This window comes from Chlorocebus sabaeus, chromosome 5, assembly GCF_047675955.1.
Source record: "Chlorocebus sabaeus isolate Y175 chromosome 5, mChlSab1.0.hap1, whole genome shotgun sequence".
Lineage (NCBI taxonomy): Eukaryota > Metazoa > Chordata > Mammalia > Primates > Cercopithecidae > Chlorocebus > Chlorocebus sabaeus.
Window position 1 is genome coordinate 22,666,739 of NC_132908.1, and position 14,633 is coordinate 22,681,371.

General features: G+C 36.8%; 1 protein-coding gene across 10 annotated transcripts in view; it reads left to right on the forward strand.

Annotated features, from left to right (window-relative positions):
* Positions 1 to 14,633, forward strand: part of TNRC6A (trinucleotide repeat containing adaptor 6A) — a 213,948-nt gene that overhangs the window by 133,192 nt on the left and 66,123 nt on the right. For 9 of the 10 annotated variants that reach the window (XM_037989740.2, XM_037989737.2, XM_073015245.1 and 6 more), the window contains 2 exons: positions 943 to 1,030; positions 8,493 to 8,514. In XM_037989740.2, the coding sequence (XP_037845668.2) occupies positions 943 to 1,030; positions 8,493 to 8,514 (110 nt within the window). Of the gene's footprint in view, positions 1 to 942; positions 1,031 to 3,884; positions 3,929 to 8,492; positions 8,515 to 14,633 lie in introns of all 10 variants that reach the window. The other variant, XM_073015242.1, reaches the window with a different exon arrangement.

The following is a 14,633-nucleotide window of genomic DNA, read 5'->3' on the forward strand; positions in this document are numbered from 1 at the left end:
GTTGACAACTTTAACCATTTGAGATTTTAAAAATTTAAACAAACTAATATGAAGAATACATTAATAGGTCGGGCGCGGTGGCTCACACTTGTAATCCCAACACTTTGGGAGGCCGAGGTGGGCGGATCACTTGAGGTCAGGAGTTTGAGACCAGCCTGGCCAACTTGATGAAACCCCGTCTGTACTAAAAATACAAAAATTAGCCAGGCTTGGTGGCGGGCGCCTGTAAAGTCCCAGCTACTTGGGAGGCTGAGGCAGGAGAATCGCTTGAACTCGGGAGGCGGAGGCTGCAGTGAACAGAGATCACGCCACTGCATTACAGCCTGGGTGACAAGCAAGACTCCGTCTCAAAACAAACAAGAGTACATTATTGTTCCCTAAGAATTGATAGAATACTTTGTAATGTTTGTGGAATATGAAATTGTTGTAATGCTGAAATACAAGTCACCTATTTATTATTAAGATTATTAAGTTATGTTCTAAAAATATTTACAGAGCTATTTAGGGCAAGGAAAACTAAAGGTAGCTTCCAGAAACCTAGGTGAGAGGGGATTGTGAGGAGGTCTCAGGCGTTGCCATTAGCTACTAATCGATACTTGGGGCCAGTAAGCAAGGTAACTCCAGCTTAAATGAAGTTTACATTCTAGGATTGGAGGAAATTGCTTGTTTCCCAATGTAAAATTTGCTAATTTTAGGTTTTCTTCCTTGATATGATATTGAGATAAAAGTTGTACTAATTGTGGCTTATTAAAGTGAATTGTACCATATAGTGGCTATATAGTTAGGGTTAGGTTGCAAGTTGCGTTTTATTTCAGTGAATGATAAAATAATAATTTGCCATGTCTTCTAATAAGAGTGAAAAAGTGAAAATGAACCTGTATGCAACATTATTTTTATCTCTCAATACATTTTGGGAAAGTTAATTGCAACTGTGTGGTTCAGGGATTTAGTGCAAGAAGAAGAACAGTTGATGGAAGAAAAGAAAAAGAAAAAAGACGACAAGAAAAAGAAGGAAGCTGCTCAAAAGAAGGTAGTATGTGTGTAAACTATTTATATTAAGCAGTTTAAACATAAAAAGAAAATTACTCTTACAGATTTTTAAGGCATTTATTTGATTTAATGTTTTAGTTTTAATGGAGATTCATTTTAATATTTAATGTCTTTGAATATGCATACAAAGTAACTTGCTGAGTTTGTACAATGTAATGCATAGTTATTAATCTTGCCAATAGTTTTTCAAAGGTAAGTACATTTTATAGATCTTTATCTTTCAAATAGCTGTTCCTAGGTGTTTCATAGTAATATCGTTTTATAAGTGGGAAGAGCATGGAATTTGTAGCCAAGTTGAGAGGATTTGAAATCTCACTCTCCCACATAGCACATAGAATGGTGTGACCTTAAATTTTATTTAGCCTCTCTGGGCCTTAGTTTCCTTGTGTGTTGTTAAATGAGGGTTGAATTAAGTGTTATTATATGTAATATAGAAATAGAGTATTAAAGGAAAACATAATAGACATAATAGGAAGTAAAGTGTCAGTTTCTTTTTCCCTCTTTATTTAGTACCTGGGCTGATTTTTAAAGTTTGCAGTGTACATTAACCTTAAAATAAACCTAGGACATTGTTTACTGCAAGGGAATTCTAAACTAGCTAATGTAGTATAGGAAACTATAACTAAATGCAAAGTAAGTTAAAAAATTTTTTTAAATCTGTAATTATTAAAAATTTTCCAAATTGTTAATACTAAAAGCTGATAATAGTTAACTAAATGGGCACTCATCTCCTACTATGTCAAGGTTTCAAGACATTAAAATGTTCTAAAAGACCTAGTGAAATTACTGTTTTAATTCTCTATTCTAACGAAAAATTATTTTGATTTCTTATATATGCCTCTTTTGAGCCACGCATTGTGCTAGGAATTGAATGTAGACTATAGCAAGATACTATAGTATCTTAAATAATAATGTCCACATTATTTAATAGGGGAAAACACAGGCTATAAAAGTGGCAGGTGAGGCATTTATGGGGAACTGTTGCAGTACAGAGAGAGAGGTGCATAACTCAGGCTGAGATGGGGCAGAGCAGAGAAATTTCCTTAGAGTTGAAATTAGGAGAATAAGGAGCAGAATAGAAAAGGATTCCAAACAGTGAAAACTCAGAAATACATGGTAGCCTGTATGTGTTAAAGGATGGGTTTTGCTTGGGGGAAAGGGAGGGTACCAAGGGTAGAACTCTGAAGAGTTGAGCTAGGAAAGGCTAGGAGGTTTTCTCAGGGCTTTGGGGAAAATGCTGAAAATGTTTTAGTAGAGTGACATAAAAGTTTGTATTTTAGTATGTTTACCTTGGAAAATTGTGGAATTGGATTAGAAGGGGTAGATACCAGAGTGTGAAATACTGGTGAAGGGACTATTAAAGTAACCCCCAGACTTTGTTTAAAGGATATAGAGGGAGAGTCAACTTACATTGATTCGCAGGTTCCAGATGAGTGACTACATTTGAGAGGAGTTAATCAGGCTGGAGGATACAAGGAAAGGGTAAATGATAAATAATTCATTTCTACATGTCCTGAGCCTAGGAGTGTCATCAGCAAGTATTAGGGAGGGGAATTAAGTATGAGATGAGAGGAGATAATGTGGCCCTAGACACCTACCTTTTGGTTGCTCTTAGGGGTGCCTGGGAAGGGATGCATAGGTATATGAAATGGTTAGGGTTTTGGTAGGCTTCTCATGGTTTGGCATTGACTGATGCCTTGGGCCTCTGTCAGAGGCTGTTTATGTAGGACAGTCTTTGCAGTCTGGTTGGTCATTGCTCGGGATTTCTTATGAGAAAGTTGTGTCCTCTGTAAATCTGAGTAAAGGTAAAGGGGTAAGGCTTATCAGACTCTTGTTCCATGGTGTGAAAGGCCATTCGTCCAATGAAAAGAGCTTCTAAGAAACTTAAGAGGTTTATTGAAAAGGATGCTTCGGTATACTTTATGTAGATTCAGTAGTTTGGCAAGCATCTGAGTGTTGAATTAGGCTCTGTTGGTCCCTGTGTCTAAGGAGTTCAAGAATTAGCTGATAAGTCAGAATGTATGTGAAATGGCTAGAGAAGAGGCCTAAGACAATATATAAGTGTATTTGTTTGGAATTTATTCTATTTACTGAGAAATTTTAAGAAAGGGGTCACTTGAATGATATCTTTAAATATTGTGTTTTTGCGAATATAATTTTAAAGTTGTAACATATACAGCAATGGCTCTACTTGTTACAAGTACGTCCTTACATTCTTGTATAAATTAAATCTCTAAATCACTAAGTCAGTATAGGTGGTCACTTATGTGTAGGCAGCTTATAAATAAGCCTCTAACACATGAATGGTGATTATTGTGCCATTTGACTTCTCACCAAATCTGAAGTGACAGCTTTTCTTACTGTTGCCCACTTCATTCCTGTCTCACCCCGTGGTTCCAGTCTCTCACCTCAACCATGTCCTTACTAGAACCATCATTCAGAAGCTTAGGGATATAAGAAGTTTTTCCTTCTTTTGCCAGATCTTCGGCACTGATAGGGTATTCCTGTGTGTGTCATAGACACATCAATAGTATCTGCCCAATGAACACAATATAAAGGAAGGTTTAATACCTCTAATAAATGTTAAGTTTAGCAGGCTAGGCCACTACTGTAAATTAGACTGTTCTCCAAATTTCAAATAATCAGCTTACAACTGAATTTGAATGCAACCTGTTGGTGAAGTGAGGACAGCTGGTATTTCCTTAGAGTGTTACCAGATAGCTCTTGAAAAGAAAAGAAAACCCCCAAATGGCACACTTTATAGCCCATATGAGGAATTGTGAGTCATAGGGTTTTTAAGACAGGTTTCCTGGAACTGTTTTTTTTGTCTCTAGTAGGAGCCAGCAGGTGTATCCAGGCAGATATCTACATGAGCCAGGTGGGCAGGCCCATTTATATAAATGTTGGCATATAAACTCACTACAGTAAAAAGTCTATTTTATGTAATTTATATTTTCTTATTTTTGAAAAGGCCAGATATTATCTGTTCTAATACATTTGTTCATCTTTAATATAAGGAACCTAAGCATTAGAATGAATTAAGTGATTGACCTTGGTTTCATCATGGTGACAGAACCAGGAATATAATTGAAATTTCTCTCCTCCAGCTGGTGCTTTGCCAAAACCCTGTGCCATGACTTTATCCTTTTCATGCAGAACATTAGCTTATACGTTGCTTTGTTTTTTGTCATATAAAGGTGAACTTTAAAATTGGGAAATAATATATTGTGATAATTTTTATAATAGGGCATAAAATAGGTTCTTATGCCATGAGTACTGAAAATGCATACATTTAATAGTCCCCAGTAGCCACTGTGGTTTTTTTTTTTTAAATTAACACCATGGGTTATTTTCTATTTTAAATAAAAAGCCAGATAACATAACTTCCTATAAAAACAATTAGACACCATCAAGGCCTTCAACAGTATTTTCATTATGATAGTTTTTATTATCCTATCATTTAAATATTAATTTAAATATTTAGATTCTTTAAAAGAGCTTTTTCACGTTAAAAACGGTGATTTTTATTATATTTCAACCCCAATACATTTGTAATTAACATGGAGACCTATGACTTTTGTTTTTAAAGTTTTTTGAAAAGCCTTTTAATCAAAGATTATGTATAACACTCTTTTCTGTTTCATATCTAAGAATCAGGGTTGTTATTTTCTGATTCTTGGGCTTAGAAAATAATTTGATAGAGCATGGAAATGTAGGTTCTATACTTTAAAAAAAGGAGAGGGGTGACAGTAGTAGCAGTAGGTTACCATGGATTTCTCTCCAGGTTCTGTTTTTAGAAGAAATTTCTTGAAGGGATCTTAAGGGAAATGTAATGAGGAGGGAAATGGAGATTGAGAAATAGGTTAATTATAGAGGGATAGTTTAGTGTAGCCTTTACTTTAAGCATGCTGTTGTAGTTCCTAGAAAGCATGTAATGGTTGAGGGCCAAGGGGAACCAACAATACAAGTTGGGATCTTTTGGTGTTGAGAATGTTTCAACATCCATGGACTTTTTGCTGTTACTGTGTTAAGAGCTGAAGGGATTTTTACAGGTGTTATTGACTTGACTTAAATATACTAAATTCAAGTTTAAATGAGACCTAGGTTTTAGAGAGCTTCCAGCTTTATTGCCATTTTTGAGGATCATATTCAGCAGCTTCATTAGTAAATTTTCTCAGTAACCTTGGTGGTAACATGACCAGGCCTGAGTTGTGCTCTCGTCAAGGGCAGTTAGGTGTTCTCTTACAGTCTTGCCCCTTGTTGCACCTTACACTTCTCTTTTCCTCTTTTTTAAAACGCATTTTAGCCAACAGATCTGGATTCTAGACTGAGTGGTGATTGCTAAGTCATAGGAAAACTCTCTGAGCACTAGGTATCTCATTTAAAATCAGTGAATTGAACTAGATTATTTATTTATTCTTAATATCAGGTTATAATACTTGGCACTGTTAAGACATTGTAGATGATTAGAAAAAAAGAAAAACAAGACCTGGACACGGGATGAATGTAGAGTCAGCTTGTTTCCAACAGTGAGAGCCGGTACTGAGCCAGAGCACCGGCAGGTAGGGCTGAAGGTAGCAACCACCAGCGCCACAGCAGCAGCTGATGTCTGCTGGATGCTTTCTATATGTCAGGCTTTGTCCTAAGTGCTTTTATATGAGTTAAATCCCTTTAACCTTACAACTCTGAGGCGGGTGTTTTTGCCACAGTTCTATAGATGAGGAAACTGAGCTTTAGAGAAGTTAACACACTTGACCATGGTCACACAGTGTAAGTGGCAGAGCCAGGTAGGCGGTCAGGCTTTAGATCCTGAGGTCTTAACCACTGAAGTGTGCTTCAGGACCATGTTGTTGGGACAAGCAGTGCCTGACAGGCAAAGCAAGTGGAGTGTTGTGCTCTGCCACTGCACTGCTCTCTTCAGTAATGAAGGAGGCAGTTGTGATCATTGCTTGTGGAACCATGGCTCAGATTTTTTTTTTAAAGAATAATATATTAAAAATGGAAATCATTTTGCTTCTAGATTGGCCAGAATCTTTTAATTATCCGTGTGAGAGGATTTACAGTGATACTTCACATTTGAAGTGGTATTGTATAGTTTTTCAAAAAAAACTTTCACATTTTATTATTTGACCCTCCTAATAACCCTGAAAGGTAAGCAGGACAATTATTTTGTCCATTTGAGAGATTAGGAAACTGAGACCCAGAGGGTTTAAATGATCAGATCATTTCAAAGTGAAAACAACCAGTCAAGATTAATTTTAATATATTTTATGTAACCTAATATAGCTAAAAAGTTACTATTTTGACATGTAGTCAGTATAAAATATTATTAATAAGGCATTTTTTTTCTTTTAAAAATACCAAATATTAGAAATTTGGTGTGTAATTTGCTCATCTCAGTTCAGACTGGCCATATTTCAGTCAGTGGTCGGTAGCCACATGTGGCTAGTGGCTATTGTTTTGGATAGTGCAGACAATTACTCTTAAAATGACTGACCCTACCTCGAAAATTCTTTTTAATAATTTGAGTAATGTACTAGGTCTCTAGACCAGCCCGCAAAAACCTGTTTTAAAGAAGTGGAACTCTTAGTTCTGTTTCTTCCTATTCCCTGAAGAGCTCTTGGTTTCTGTAATATTACTTTCATTCCTTCTGTACATTAAATCCGATTCTTAGGGGGAGACACACCTTAGGTGTCTCTATGGGGCCATTCTCTGTAGATGACAGAATACTGAATGAGGCTGACCATTGTTTTGAAGCAACTTTTTCCAAAGAAGTTTTGTAGCATATATCCTTTATGTTGTAAGGCCTAAAAGAGCAACACTGTATACTTTGTTTTGTTTTGTTTTTTTGGTAGAGACGGGGTTTCGCCATATTGGCCAAGCTGGTCTCAAACTCCTGGCCTCAGGCATCTGCCTGTCTTCTGCCTCTCAAAGTGCTGGGATTACAGGCGTGAGTTGCACCTGGCCTACTTTGGGTTTTCATGTGGTTATTGTTTCTATGATCTGAATTTTTTTTTTTTAAGCCTTTCAACATGTAAAAGAAATTTTCTGCTAATTCTTTGGCTTCAGAAGATTATGCATCTTATTGTTTGACAGACATTTCTGATACCTAAAAGTGTTCATATACTAATTTCTGTCTAATAAGACTTGTTTTTCTACTCTCAGATTTTAAAAATGATTTTTCCAGAAACAAAGAAAGTGTTGTTAGCTAGTTGACTGGTTGTTTGGCATTGTCTTTCCATCAAAAAAAATTTTTTTTTAATTTAAATTTTGATCCATAGAGTAAAAGATGAGCCTCCATTATTTTGTATTTCACTAGTGCTCTAAAACTTAGCAAAGCACTTAGGTGGTGGATTAAGACTCCCTGGCTTTCTGGGGAAAGATTAATGTTTGGTGTGGCTTCAATATTAGGGTAATTACTATAGCTTTTACCATATATACCTATAATAGTATAATTTAAAATGGTATCTTTGATAACAGTAATTTCATATAACTAAGCAAAATGAATTATGCCCCATGGCAGCTAAGAAAAGCTTTATCGCCATTTAGAAACAACTCCTGGTTATTCAGTTACATAGTCATTTCTCACCTGCCTTCCTGTTCTTGTATCTGTTATTTTCAGGATTCCTATAATATTGATTTTGATCAACAGGTTGATTTTTTGCTTGGGCTTTTCTGTCTGGTTCTTTTTGAGGCCCTTGGGAGTTTGAGCTAGTCACCTCGAGGCAACCCTGCTGTCCTCAAGCCCCTCTCCTCAGTTTTGGTGTCAGAAAATGAAGAGCAGACATTGGAAGGCAGTGAAAGCAGAGTTCATGTCAGTTCAGCTTCTGATCACAGTAATTTTAACGGATTGTCAGATGTGTCAGAAGTGATAAATTAGTTTGAAATTTTTTTCCACTCAGAAATACATAGGTACTTAAAAGTTGACTAAGTTTAATTGCAATAGCAGCCTAACCTCCAGGAGTTAATTTTATTATTAATTTGGCTAAAGTGATTACATACAGCTTTTCTTACAGAAAACTTAATTCATCTTTTTATCACTTGCAACAATTTTTGAAGCCATTTAAACATACAAAATATATTAAATCCATTAAATGTAAAGGTGACAGTTTATATAAAAATCATTTTTAAAGGACATGAGAAAAGTGCACCTCTCATTTAAAAAATTATATACTGTCATACAGTGATGTCTTCTATGCTTAGTGTCACAAAAAGTAGGTTTTTAAAATTAATAAACACAGTATCAGGGATAATGGGGCACATCTGTGGGAAAAGCATGCTTTCCTTGCATATCTTTTCCTGTGCAGTTCATCTGTTTGAGAAATTCCTCATTTAATAAAGGTATATATGTCTTATAGTAATATATGAACATTTTGTCATAACAGTCCATTTCTTTCAGTTTCATATTTACATTGTTTTTTGTTTGTTTGTTTTTATTTTAGGCCACTGAACAAAAAATCAAAGGTACGTTGTTTAAAGCTATTTTTTATCCCTTTTTTCATTAAAGCAAGGTTGTTTATATGCATTTTTATTCATCTCAAGGATGGGAGAGAGAAGAGCATGAAAGAAACGGGTGGGCTCAGACTTCTTCAGTGACATACCTTGGGGTCGTCCTTTGGGGTTTCATGGTTATTGTGGTGTATGTCACCACAGTTACAGTGCACTGCCTCAGAGCTGCCTTAAAGCTGTCTCATAGGATAAGAGTAAGCACTGCTTCCTAATGTACTCCCTTGTTTTGACTCTTGGGGCACAGGCACCTTTCCTTCAGTCTTCCTTCTAAAAGTCTTCTTGTGTGGGGTAACCTCTAGGACCCCACTCTATCCCTTGGGAGTTCTGCCTCATTTATATCTTGTTCTCTGAAGAATGTCCCCCATTCCTTCTTATAGGCAGCTAGTGACATCCATCTCTGTGTTATCACTTAGAATAGTAGATTGCAAACCTTATACATTGTGTCGGGTTGAACAGCACCCATTAGACCCCAAGGAAAAGACACTGGAGTGATGAGGAAACAGGAGACTACTTCCTCGCAGGAAACAGGAGAGTAATTCCTCTCAGATCCTGAATCAGGAGTTCTTCACCCTCCCAGGAGTTGACTACTTGGTAATGAAAGGTGTAAAGCTCTCAGATGCTGAACTTGTTGGGCCTTAGGATTCTGAATTTTTATTTTAAACTCTATCAAAAGTATAATCTTACCCCTCAAAAAAAAGATGAAGGAAGGAATGAAATGGTTCAAAGAGGAATGAAATGGTTCAAGCATGATTCAAGCAAAGAGATAAGAAATAACATGATGTGGCTTACAGTAGTGGTATTCCATAACATGATGTGGTACGCAGTGGTGGTATTCCTAGAGTGTTAAATACTCAGTGATAAGTGGGCAGGGTTGAGGCTGAAAAGATAGGTATGGCCAGGTAAAAGTGGGTTAATTTATTTGCTGTTTGTACCAACAAGCTTGGACTTTTTATGTGACAGGCAGTTAGGAGGCATTCAAGACTTAAGCAGAGTGACATGGTGCTTTGTTTCACTTTGCTTTCCATTTTTTAAAGCTATCAACTATTGTACATGGAAAGTATTGGTTAGAAGACAGGTAGGGATTTGAAAGGTAGAGCTAAGAGAAGAAAGGCATTATGAGCAGAGGAGGCAGGTAGACAGCATGGGGAATACAACATGCATCTTTTGTCTCTAGAGTTGGGGAGGAAGCGACCGAATATAGGCTTGGAGATAGAGGGAGCCACAGGGTTTCAGGCTGGTTAAGCCAGCAAAGGTGTTTGGATTTGGAATGTCATGTTCATAAGCTGTGCTTTAGAAACTTAACTTTGCCAGTAGTGCCTAGAGTCACCAATAGAAGCGAGATTAGAGAGGGTCATGAGGGTTTGAACTGAGGTCTTGGCAGAAGAGGTAGAAGGTGGGTGACAGATGTGTGAGGTATAATTGACAGGACTGGCAACTGTGATGAGATCAGAAGAGGAATTGAAGGTGCTGTTGTGGCTTTGAACTTGGAATGTCTAAGATAGTTACAAGGATGTGGAATGTAGGGAGCAACATTGCCAAATTAGTAGGAATGTTACCAAATTAATTTTCCTAAAACTCTATTTTCCCCACCCCTCTCCCCCACATAGCAATGGTAAGTTGTCCCTAGTTATTCTTGCTTCAAGACCAAACTCCTTTGCTTAGCTTTCAAGGCCCTCATTAATCTAACCTCCCTTGACCTAACCAGCCTGTTTCTCATCACTCTTTATACTTTTTAGAGCATTCTTATCTCTTTCATGTTCGTTCTTGTTTCTTTTTTATCCAGTTTCTCAGCCAAGGATGTCTTTATCAGGCCTTTCAGGTTTCCTAAACCTCTCAGAGTTCATCCTCGAATGGGTCTCTCCAACTACCATAGATATCTCCCTTTCCAGTTTCTTAGGCTTTTATAATCTCAAATTTGGGCACTTGCTTATATTCTTAGATTTTTGACTGATCCATGGATATTTGTTTCTTCAACATCTTTGAGTACCTAGTGTTTATATCATTTGTAAATGTAAGTACTTTTTTTCTAGCCTTACATAAAATATGAACATTTTTAGTCTTCTTGTTTTTGTTTTAGATATTTCCACAACTCTTGAGAATGATAGGCTGAGTATATGAAAGTCACTTCAGAATACATTTTGTTGTTTTGCCAGTGATTTCACTCACGTCATCCTTCTTTTCACGGTGTCTCTCTTCATAGTTGTTCACATTTTTTCTGATTCATGGAAATGTGTTGTTTTATTTCTGTGCTATGTATTTGTCTAGGTAGTATTTATAGTTTGAGGTTCACACAGTGGTTAGAGATTACAAACTGGAGACTTGAGGGGCAAATGTGGCCCACTTGGTGGTGGTGGTGTTTACTAAACTGTATTTTGAAATAATTTTAGATTTACAGAAATGTTGGAAAGATAGTACAGAGACTTCTCATACACACTTCATTCAGCTTCCTCCATTATTAACATCTTACATTAGCATGGTACATTTGTCAAAACTGAAAAACCAACAGTGATGCTAACCTCACCAGTTTTTCCATTAATGACTTTCCATTCTAGGATCCGATGCATAATGCTACCTTGCATTTAGTTGTCAGGTCTCCCCAGTCTCTGGTTTCTGCACTGTTTTTATTATAATCCTGTACATTTTAAAATGACTGCCAACATTTAAAAATCAGAAGAGTCTGCCTATTCCAGAATTGCTGCTTCTCTTGCAGTTTGTACTGTCAATATGATTTTTTCTCTTTCTGTATTGTAGAGTCTGTGTAAAGACCAAGTTTAGCCATATGTGGCCGTCAAGTACTTGAAATGAGGCTAATGTGACTGAGGAACTAAATTTTTAATCTTACAGGGCAACATAGCTCTGAAGTATAATGGGCAACATAATGACATTCTTGAAAGTTTTATTCTTGTGACTTCAACTTTGAAAAACTGTGAAGAACATAAATATTTGAATATTCAAAAAATCTTTTAAAATATGTATCTTACGAGTATGTCCTTGAAACACCAGGAGAGTGAAGTGCTAAAAAACTTCTGGTGAGGTATAGGGATAGATGGATACATTTTAAGATGCCCTGTGGTATATATAATGTAAAGGCAAGGAAAGAGCTAATGTCCCTCTTCAGAGTGTCCTTGGGAACTTGGTTGAGAATAAGAAAATTTTTTAAAAAGTTTTTCAACTCTGACATTGACTTTTTCTTTTTTAAGGAGACAAGGTCTCGCTCTGGAGTGTAGTGCACAATCATAGCTCACTGCGGCCCTGAACTTCTGGGCTCAAGCAATCCTTCTGCCTCCTGAGTAGCTGGGATTACAGGAGCAGGCTATTTTTTTTTTTTTTTTTTTTCTTTTTTTAAATGTGATGATGCTGTGTTACCCAGGCTGGTCTCAAACTCTTGGACTCACATGATCTTCCTGCCTCAGGCTCCTGAGTACTTGGGAGTATAGGCATGAGCCACCACAGCTGGCTGACACTGGCTTTCTTGGGAAGCATGTTGATTATACATTCCTTTCAAAAGAGTAAGTAAGCACTGTTGATTTTTGACAGCTAATTTTCTTTCTCTCTCCTCTCTTTTTCCTCTGTCTCTTCCGCTCCCTGTCTCCTTCATATCAGTGCCAGTGCTTTTTTTGAGTGATTTCATGAGCAAGGTATCTTCCAAAGAATAACAAACCCCTGAGCTCCTAAGGGAGTTGTGGGAAGCCCGGGGAGATCCTGGTGGGAAACAGCAATGGAGAAAAAAGGATTAAGATTTTATTTTTTGGGTGATAAATAGTGAAGTTTAGTTTATTACTGCCGTTCTCTTTCTGGGTTAATTAAAAACTCATGAAATTGAATCAACATTTACGCATTTTTTTTCCTGCCACAGTTGGCACAGTTATTTTTATCAGTTCTAGCCTTAATATTTGTTTTTCTATCAAACACTGTTATTACATCTGGATGATAAAAATAAATCAGCTGCATGTCAAATCATATTGTAGACATTAGAGAGCTGACTTAGAGCCCTTTCTATGTGCCAGGCACTGTGCTTTATTTCATTTAATCAAGGAAAATATTCTAAATATTTAACCACTAATAATGAATGGGTATCAGCAATTCAGAACAAGGTCCTAAAAGCTTCTTAATGTGCTAAGAGTTACTTTAGTTACTGAATTTTGGGAATCTGTGGGATCCAGGGCAGGGTCCATGGCAGCAGGTTGGGTACTCTGGGACTCATGTAGTCTATATTTAAAAATTGATATGGGAGTAGGCCTTCAGTGTATACTAGCACAAGGTAAGTTTACGTTTAATCCTCTCAGCAGCCCTTTGAAAGTAGATATTAGCACCACTTACAGGTGAAATTGAGGCTAGGAAAAGTTAACTAACTTGCTCAGGTTATGCAGCTAACAAGTGCCTGAGCCAGAATTTGACTACGAACTTGACTGGGCTCTGCCGCTTCTGTTTCTTTAAAAACAGCGGCTACAGTTACATGGAAGACAAGATGTGAAGGACACACTATTGCTCATGCTGCAACAATAGTCACTGAGGGAACTAAAACAACTCATCTTTTAAAAGGAATCCAGAAAGATCTTGGAACAGATTTTATAGTATTTCTCTATTGATTAAGCATATAGAATTTTTTTTAAAAAAATTGTAGCACCAGTATAATTTTGTGAATTAGGGGGAATTTGACAGCTTTGTGATGGGTGAGGCATTGGCTCTTAAATTGTTTGTTACATCTTTGGTTGTTGATGAAAATGAACAAGAGTTTTGAGAGCCAAGCAAGCAGCTGATTCTGAAACCTCCTGCATGCTTTGATCTCTATGCAGTAAACACTGATCCTTCTGTGGAGCAAAACCAGAGTACTAAATTATGTTTGAAGTGTTTTTTTGCTACAACTGTAAGGGAGATGTAATGACAGTTTTGCTAAAAAAGAACCCTTCATTTCATCATTCTTCAAAGGGTGGAGGACCCTTTCTGAGGGACTTGGAAAACAGTGAAATCCCTTTCCAGTGTGCCTCTTGACCAATACATTTGTTAAAGTCATAGCACACAGTTTAGCTTCTGGAATGTGACTGAGATGGCTAAGTTTGTGTTGATGAAAGAAGTGTTCAGTTTGTCCCCTTCTCATTAATAAACAGAGCACCTCTTTACTTTTTCTTTCAGTCATCACTGCCAGTATCATCCATGTTTCACTATCTCATGAGGTCATCTTGAGAAACAAAGGAAACAAAAAATACTTATGTAATAATCCATTATTCTAAACTCAGGTTTCATAAAGTGACATTGTTTCCTTCATTCATAATTCATGAAATACTTAACTGTTTGCCAACCCTGTTTTATGCAATGTTATGGTCACTGATAATAAGCATGAACAAAACAACCCCCAAGTTCCTGTTCCCACTGCACTTCCATTCTCATCTTTATTTTGGTAAAAGTAAATATATGATTAAAGGCCTTTATCATTTACCTGTGATCTGAACTTATCACTCCATTTTCTCCATAAGATCTTATTATATATATTTAAGGTGTGCAACATAATGTTTTGGTATGCATATGCATGTGCAATGAATACTACAGTCAAGCAAATTAATATACTCATCACCTCACAGTTACCCTGTTTTTTTGGTAGAAGTGCCTAAAATCTACTGTCAGCGAATTTCCAATATACAATACAATATTATTAACTATACATCAGATACTTAGACTTACCCACATAACTGCAACTTTGTACCCTTTGACCTATATCTGCCCTCCCTAACCACTATTCTACTCTCTCTTTCTGTGTATTTGACTTTTTTTTTTTTTTAAGATTCCACTTGTAAGTGAGATCTTGGCAGTATTTTTATTTCTGTGTCTGGCTTACATCACTCAGCATAATGTCTTCCAGGTTCATCCATGTTGTGGCAAATGGCAGACTCTCCTATTTAAAGGCTGAATAATATTCCTTTGTGTATATTTGCCACAATTTCTTCTTCTTTTTTTTTTTTTTTTTTTTTGAGACAGAGTATTGCTCTGTCGCCCAGGCTGGAGTGCAGTGGCATGATCTCCGCTCACTACAACCTCCACTTCCCAGGTTCAAATGATTCTTGTGCCTCAGCCTCCTG